Source organism: Branchiostoma belcheri, unplaced genomic scaffold, assembly GCF_001625305.1.
Source record: "Branchiostoma belcheri isolate BF01 breed outbred unplaced genomic scaffold, Haploidv18h27 scaffold164, whole genome shotgun sequence".
Classification (NCBI taxonomy): domain Eukaryota; kingdom Metazoa; phylum Chordata; class Leptocardii; order Amphioxiformes; family Branchiostomatidae; genus Branchiostoma; species Branchiostoma belcheri.
In genome coordinates, this window is record NW_017803091.1 from 262,382 (window position 1) to 271,021 (window position 8,640).

General features: G+C 40.2%; 2 protein-coding genes across 2 annotated transcripts in view; both read left to right on the forward strand.

Moving 5' to 3' along the window:
- Window positions 1-5,546, forward strand: part of LOC109466369 (protein O-mannose kinase-like) — an 8,216-nt gene extending 2,670 nt beyond the window's left edge. Inside the window, exons 2-3 of the mRNA XM_019764081.1 lie at window positions 3,476-3,846; window positions 4,654-5,546. Of these exons, the coding sequence (XP_019619640.1) occupies window positions 3,496-3,846; window positions 4,654-5,427 (1,125 nt within the window). The 5' untranslated portion in view covers window positions 3,476-3,495 and the 3' untranslated portion in view covers window positions 5,428-5,546. The remainder of the gene's footprint in view (window positions 1-3,475; window positions 3,847-4,653) is intronic.
- A 2,261-nt stretch (window positions 5,547-7,807) lies between these two features.
- Window positions 7,808-8,450, forward strand: LOC109466357 (cytochrome P450 2C29-like). Its single transcript, XM_019764069.1, has 2 exons — window positions 7,808-8,064; window positions 8,293-8,450. Exons 1-2 carry the CDS (start codon window positions 7,935-7,937, stop codon window positions 8,448-8,450), a joined length of 288 nt encoding a protein of 95 aa, XP_019619628.1. The 5' UTR covers window positions 7,808-7,934.
- Window positions 8,451-8,640: the final 190 nt, after the last annotated feature.

Sequence of the window (8,640 nt, forward strand, 5' to 3'; positions counted from 1 at the left end):
TGTTTATGGTCCAGCGAAGACTTCCTGGTATTAGTCCGCGCGGATGGTTATGTGGCCTTTTTCGCCTGACCGCCGGGATGGTACGTTCTATATGAGTTGCGGGTGTGTTCGGGCCATCGAAGATAGCGATAAACGTATCGCATCGATTTTGATTAAATTTTGGAAACATTAGTTTCTAAGCTTCTTCGAGTACTATGCCGTTACCCTGGGAAAATTCGTTTTTTCCATGCAGCCATGGTTAAAAATGACAAAAAAAATGACCCCTTATTTAACTAGAGTTCCCCGATCTCATACCTTCGCCAAATGATGTTAATCTTTATGACTGACAAATTATACATTAGATTATTCCCCCCTGATTAAATAGGAACCTAATTTTCATGAATTATATCATTTTATCATAATCTCAACCAAAAAACAGTCTTATACTAACAAACAATGCATTCTAGCATTCCTAATAAATTATGCAAATGAGATCCTGATTTGAATAAATTATGTTTAATGATGTTCACCTCAATTTAATTTTCAAATACCACAAGTATGAAATTCCAGGCAGTTATCATTACATAATTATAAAATTTTCTCATTAATTATGCAAATTAAGTCATTATTAACATAATCAATATTTTCATGTGTTTCTTTCGTTGTCAATTACCAATGTCACAAGCTTTAATTGTCCTATCATGGAATACAGCTGATTTATAGAATTTCCCCATAAATTATGCAAATTACATCCATATTTGCATAATTGTCACATAATTATATTAAGCATCACGTAAGCTACCTACATACCAAAAATCACGACGATCCGTCAACCGGTTCTTGAGTTATCCCCTTTTGAATATTTTCAAGAATATATCGCTGCATTTCCAGAGCAAGCCGCTAGGGGGCCTTAACTCACGTCACTTCTTCCCCAGCACAAGAGCTACCTACCATCTAAATTTCATCACCATAGCATGTCTAGATCATGAGATATCAAAACCGGAAGTTCAGCTGCAGTACCATAACAAGACCGCTGGGGGGTCCAAAATCTAATCATTTTGAGGTCTCATCAAGACCTACCCACCTACCAAGTATCAAGACAATCCATCAAGGCCTTCTCAAGTTATCGTGTTTACAGACAGACAGACAGACAGACACACACATACACGAACGCCCCTGAAAACATAACCTTCTTGGCGAAGGTAAAAATGTACTTTGATGTGCCTTATTTACCCCTAAATAAGTTGGGCGCACAAAATATAAATCAAGTGTATTTATAAGTGGCACGGCACCCCTTTCCACCAAAAGAGTGAAAAATTCCGACCCGCGTTTAGTACAGCAATGACAGCCCGTCGGGCTGAGGGTGTCGAATTGCTCCGAACACGGAAGGAAACTCCGGTCCGAGACATTTTGGTAGTTATGTTATATACCATGTAGTTTTCAGCGAATAACCTATCTAGACGGTTTTGGCCAATAAAACCACATTAATGACGTCATTATGACGTTTATGACGTCATAACGACATAAAAATTGTAGATGTGATAAATTTTTACTAGTACACTATCCTCTAAAAATTTGGTAGTGATACAACATAACGTTCACGAGTTCTGAGGGGGGGTCAAATGAGCCCCCCAGAACTTGAAACATTTAGTGTGTACTTGTATTATTAGTATTTTCCATCTGGGTATATTGGACTCAGACTGGGGACAGTTGGGCATCCATTAGTCGGATGCATCAGTTTTTGCAGATCTCTGACTCTCCGTTTTTCTGTTTATTAGTTTAGTCTATCAGGTTTTTTCTTGATGAAATTAAAAAGTTGGGAAATGAGAAAAGTTGAAAAGGTGGGGGGCTGTCCGAACCGACAAGTCCATTTTGGTACATATGTTACCCTGTTTTTGGCATTTCTCTGACTTCCATTTGTCTAGATGGAATGTTGAATTGCTGCACACATCTTCATGATCAGCTCGGGACAGGAACACTGTAAAAAGAAGAAGAGAGCAAAATTGAACCAAAAGTAATACTACATGGATGTAAGTTCGAAGCATGTCTTAACTGCACTGGCATAAATATTTTTGCATGCACAAAACTCTACCCCACCACCATGTATCCTACTACGAAAATTGTAATTGTAAGCCCAGTGAATGGTGGCATTTTTTTTTATTTTGAATCATTTCTTTACTGTCTCGTAAACCATCACGTACCGAGTGGGGAGGGCAACGGATAAACGTATTTGCATGTGAATTCGATATCGAGTGGGGAGGGCGAGGTGTGTGATTACATGTTTCGGCATTGACTTTGTGTCCTAATTTTGTTACCTGTGTACTGTGGTGAAGCCTGTGTGGCGGAATCTGTTTGTTGGAAATTCTGTGTGATGTAGCCTGTGTGGCGGAAACTTTTTGTTGGAAATCCTGTGTGGTCTTCCTGTGTGGAGGATTGTTGGAAACCTATGTGGTGTAGCCTGTGTGGCGGAAACTCAAACTGTGTGTTGAAAAACCTGTGTGGAGCAGCCTGTGTGGCAGAAACTGGGTGGTAATAAACCTGTGTGTTGAGAAACCTGTGTGGCGAAAACTGTGGTGATGTTAAAACCTGTGTGGTGTAGCCTGTGTGGCAGAAACTGGGTGGTGATAATATAACATGGATGTAGGCCTAAAATAAGCCTAATAATATAAGCCTGTGTGTTGAAAAACCTGTGTGGAGCAGCCTGTGTAGTGGAAACTGTGGTGATATTAAAACCTGTGTGGTGTAGCCTGTGTGGCAGAAACTGGGGGGTGATAATATAAGCCTGTGTGTTGAAAAACCTGTGTGGAGCAGCCTGTGTAGTAAAAACTGTGGTGATAAGCCTGTGTGGTGGAATTTGTTGAGGGGATCTTAGTACCTTTGTAATGTAAAGTCGTGCACCTGTGTTTCAATTTCTTTATTGCACTATTTCAAATGTACATCAGCAGGGGGAGCATAACTACTTCCCCTGAATTGGGTACCATTTGTTACATAAAGAAATTGAGAGACAATACATGAACATCTAAATGAGGTATATACAAAGACATATACAAAATAATTAAAATGTACACAATGTGTGTTGAAACGTGTGTGGTGCAAACCTGTGTGGTAACAAAAACAAATTTACATTTGTATTCACCAACGCAAGCGATGCCGATTTTCATGGCTTGATTTTGAACAGCCTCGAAAGTATTTCTTTGTGACTCAGCACACACCACATATACAACATTTGCATATTACAATACCGGCCTTACAAGGGTCGTGTACACAGTGACCAAGTCTTCAGGAGGCATGTCGCTCTAGGCCAGAAGGCGGAGAAAGTGTAGGCGCCTCGATGCCTTCTTAGTTAGTGTGATCTGATAGTCCCATCCAAGGTTGGAATGTACCTGTAAACCCAGGTATGGGGCACAGTCGACCACTGGCACTGGGTCAACATCGATGTCATTTTATTGTATAATATTATAGAATTAGTGCTAATTGTACTGAAAACCTATTACAGGTCAGAGTTACTCCTTAACGATGGGTCGTGCATGTAAGCCACGTGTGGTCTGTCTCATTCTCCTTACTCTGCTGCTTCTCTACCTACTGCCGTGGTTCTGGTCAGGATCTCTGCAGCCTGCTAGTGGCTTCTTCAACTACGAGGTCGATGAAATGTTGGGTCAGGAAAGACAAGGAAAATTCCAAGAGTCCAATCCGGATGTTGTGACTGTAGCAGGGTTGGGAGTGGGCCAGCCTGGACAGAGGAGGCTGTGCCCGCAGGGAAGTTTTCGACTGCCCACGATGGAAACTTGTATGCCATGGCTTGGTTGTAAAGAGATAACAAATAAGGTGACCACTCTGGGCAAAATCGGATCAGGCAGTATTAAGAAGGTAACGGTATTGTTATATTTCTTTCGTTGTTAGACCCTGTTGTAGGCGAGTGTAGACGTAAAATTTCTGTCGGTTAGCTAATTCTAGTAGTAGAGGCGCAGCTAGCATAAACAATCATAATATATGTTACAGGCGATTTCCAGATTACAACATTTTTTCCCTTTTTTTAGATTATAATACTGTGTGAGGTGCCCGATTCAGGAAATCATCTATGATTTGTGTTTTCCTATTTCCATCAGATCTTGAACAATTTTCATATGTGTACTAAATAATGGTACATGCAAGTCAGCAACATGCATGTCTGATAAGTCACACATGTAACATACTTCTCATTTGTAGATCAGTATATCAAGGAAACATAACTGTAGGTTTGTCAACGGGGAAACAGCTGGTATCTTAGATTTAAAAGGTAATAAATGTATAACAGATTACAAAGGTGGGCAACGTCAGACTGAGGACGAAGCATTGCATAAGTAGTGCAATGGGGATTTGTTTATAATCTTTACTACAGCTCAAGTATGTTGTCGTATACCCCTACTCTAAATCTTCTGAATAAAGTGTGTTGGGTCCTTTTATGTATAGAGGTTTGATGTTATAATCTTCCTTGTACACTGTACAAGCGTTATATGTACGTCCACATCCAAAAGGACAATGAAACATCTAATCGTGTCCAAATCGGGTGCAATCTAGGCCACCGGCTCTAAGGATGCAGAGCGTGCAGGTTATTACACACACAGACATGACTTAATGTACATTTTACTATATGCTGTATAGAACTACAACATACATCCTTTCTGCACTTTGTAGGTTTACAAAGCTATCTGGAGAAACCACACAGTGGCCTACAGTAACCTGACGAAGCCGACTTATCGCAACTTCATCTTGCAAGATATAGAGATGCTGAAGACCCTGCAACACCCTTCTGTTTTGCAGTATGTGGGATCATGCAACACAACTCTCCTTACAGAGTTTTATCAATTAGGATCTGCAGATTTTATTGAGAATATCCTAAATTTGAACACATACAGCAAGTTTAACAATGTCCGGACAAGATTTAACATGGCTCTGAGTTACCTAGAAGCTATACATTTCCTACACAATAGTCCACTTGGCACACGAGTCATGTGCGACTCAAAGGGTCCCCGCAAAACTCTATCCCAGTTTCTTATCACACAGGATTTTAAACTTGTCTTAAGTGACCTGGATTGGATACCAGAAGTAAATCATGAAGCACACCATTTCATTAAGTGTAGACGAATAAGAACCAAGTCAAAATTTGTTGCCCCTGAGGAGCTGTGGCCCTTTGGAAATGAAACATATGATAACTCAAGAATGCCTTCTTATGATGAAAAAACTGATATTTGGAAAATCCCAGGTGTCGTTGACTACCTTCTGGGAAATGTAAATGGAAGTGATGTTGTCAGGTCACATTTGTTCAAAGTGCACCAACAGTGTCAAAATAGGGACCCCAGCCAACGACCAACTACAAAGGTATTGTTAGAGGAGTACAACAGGGTTAAGAATATGCTTTTTCCTGAACATATAACAAATAGCATAGTTAATTACAGTAGGCATTTCTGAGTTGTTGCATAAAGAGCAAAGTCTGTTTATTTAAAGCTAAAAGAGCTATTATTGTCATTCAAACCTGCCACTTTTAGCCATCCATCCGACTATAACAATCACCTGTTCCTGGTCCATTTCTTATTATAAGCACATTCCAGCATTTTAAAAGTGACCTGCCTGAGAAGGCCACCTGTGAAAGAAGACCACATTAATAGACAGCAAACAACATTTGTTAAAAGCACATTGAACATTAAGAAATGTTACAAAACAACAATGATGAAAAACCTACACCATATGAGGTCAGGTGTTGAGATGGGAACAGGTTTAGCCCTATCTAGACTGGGCTTTTGTTCTATCTTTGGGACTGGAGGGGGGGCGAATGAGCCCCCCCCCCCCCCCGTCAAAACTCAAACTCAAGAATGTTATGTCGTATGACTGCTAAATTTTTAGAGCAAGGTGTGTTAGTAATAATTAATAATATTAACAATTTTAAAATCATTATGACGTAATATGACGTCATTTTGACGTCATTTATGTGATTAATTTCCTAAAGATTAACCACACAAGATTACCAAAAGGTGTCAAAGAATTTCGTGTATTTCTTTATCTCCTATTGGCAGGTGCAGGGCTGTTACTTTTTATGTTTACCTTGTAGTTCGCAGAAGGAAAGCACATTTTTCTTTGCTCAGTTTATTTATCTTTTCCTCAAACAAATAAAGTCAATTACTTTGAATAGACGTCTGTCACCATGGTTACTGGTTCTGCGGCAGATACCATGTGGTGTTAGGTTACATTAGGTAACAAGGCAGAGTTGGAGGGACTGTTCACCATATACAATATAAGACTGCATTAAACAGACCTGTAGATCGGTAAACTAGAACATGGAAAGGTAGGTATTTGCTTTGCAAATGTTACCTTTCTAGTTTATTTACTTCTTCCACCTTAGAGACACCTTGGCCTACATCGACATAAGCTAATATAGACCAAAAAACAAGTACATAAATACAATAAAGTCATATGCAAAAATTGTAAATGAAGTAGACTAAGAAAAAAATTGCGGAAGATACAGAAATCAATAAAATTGAAAATATAAATACAACAAACAGTACAACATAATGTAACTAAACAAAAGTAGCAAATTACAAAAATCAAGTTGTCAAATCATGCAAGTCATCCAGAAATCGCTATATGTAACGCATTCTTAGGTCAGCCTTTGAATTAAGTTTGCCCCAGAGCCTATCACACCTCTACAACCAGTGACACTTGTTTCTCCTTATGGTAAGAAGAGGACCAAAGTTCGTTGTAGCATGAGCGTTAATCTTTCTTGAATTTGCTACATTACCTTATCATTTGCGGCTGCACAATGATTTAAAAGGTTCATAGTCAATTACCTTTAGTACAGATGCTAATTATTTTACCTCTGCGCTATACTATATGTATCATTATACATCTACATCGTTATATATCTTTTTATTTATTTATCTATCTATCGATATATTTCTATTTACCCACCTACCAGTTTAACATACAAAGCGCACCAAAATGTTACACACATACATACATGGCATTGTAGACGAAATAAATAAAATAGTTTTAACTATTTTATTTGACAGGTGGATCTTGGTTTAGGAAAACATAAAAGAAAACGGGCGAAGTGGTCAAACTATTTGATCAGCAGAAAGTTTTTTGATCTTCCTGTTTCTATGTTCTGTTTGAATCTTTATCTTTGTAATTACTAGTATTTGTGCCAAATCTCTTAGACCTTAGGTTACTTTGCAAATGCATGTACAAAAGCACCGACATTCCTTAGGTTACATCGTGTCAAAGCACACAGGATAGAATTGCTGCATGCCTCTGTTAACGGCTTTGTCTGCGGCATTGTTGACACTAAATAGCTGCTGCTGGCGTCAGGCCATGAGAACACGAATTCTTTCTTTTCAAGACGGCACAGTCATGGTATATGGACCAGGGACAACATAGCAGTTTCACAGCCGTGTTAGAGCAGATCAAGAGACTAGAGATAAAAAATATATGGCCTTTCATATGACTCACCCTAGATCTATGGGCAATTGGGAAAACTCGGGTGCCACAATGACAATTATGTGAAATTCAGACCATGGACTTTAACTAAGACACAGGAGAGATAATAAGTAAACAAGTTTGAACCGGTTGTGTCGGTGTAATTATACCAGTCGTCAGGCGACCTCGTCGGGTCATGGCCCCAGCAAAAAGCTGTAACTGCGCATGCCGTCTGTCTTCTTTGCAAACATGGCCGGGGTCGTCAGATGGATGACTGAGTCCCTCCTGGAGACTCTGCAGATTTCTGGACTGACTCTCGCAGTTCTTTTTTCGTCTTCTGTGTGGCCTTTTTCCTGGCGTGTTTTCTGTTGAAAAGCCGCAGAAACCTGCCTCCCTACCCGGCAGGACGTGTGCCTGTTCTCGGGCACATTCTCGCCTTGGGACGAGCGCCTTATCTCAAGCTGACGGCGTGGAGGCGGCAGTGCGGGGACGTCTTTACCGTCAGGATGGGGGTGGAAGACGTGGTGGTTCTGAACGGCTACACTGCCGTCAAGGACGCGCTCGTCGACAGGTCTGACCTGTTCGCCTCCAGGGCGCAAATTTACCTGGCTGATGCATTACTTGGTTTTGGAAAAGGTGAATTTCTTTTTACCATCTGCTATAATTTACTTCGCTTAAATCTTCTTTGCACTCCCATGTTACGAAACTACGACATTCTAAGGACGGTCGCGAATAGTTTGTTAGTCTCGTTACAGAAATGTTTACCATATTCCTGGTGTGCTGTCTGCAGCATTTATTTAAGTGTATTCAAGACTTGATATGCATGGTATTGGATTACATGTGAAAGCCATGTTGTTCCTGCAGACATAGTAACTGCCCGCTGGGGGGCGGAGTTTAAACAGAGAAAAAGGTTCGCCACCGCCGCTCTGAAGAACCTTGGCATGAAGGTCGGAACTGGCAGCATTGAGGAGAAAATCGCAGAGGAGGCAAGCTGTCTCCGCAACAGGGTAAGACAAAAGTAGGAATGAACCAAGCAATACAATTTCCTGGACTTTCTTTTTCGCTCGGAAAACATCTTAGCAATTTATTTGTGTTATAGTATTCCCATGGGCAACATGTCGATAGTTTTATTATCGAGTATTTTACATTCTGTTCTGAATGTTGTGTAGTTCCTAGTTACCATCGGCAGAAGGCCATATGTTTAGGTACACC

What these genes read in the sequence shown, in the direction of transcription:
- LOC109466357 (XM_019764069.1), top strand. Translation starts at nt 7,935, where the DNA reads ATGGGGGTGGAAGACGTGGTGGTTCTGAACGGCTACACTGCCGTCAAG. An exon ending in ATTACTTGGTTTTGGAAAAG is followed by an intron (nt 8,065 to 8,292) that starts GTGAATTTCTTT and finishes TTGTTCCTGCAG; the next exon opens with ACATAGTAACTGCCCGCTGG.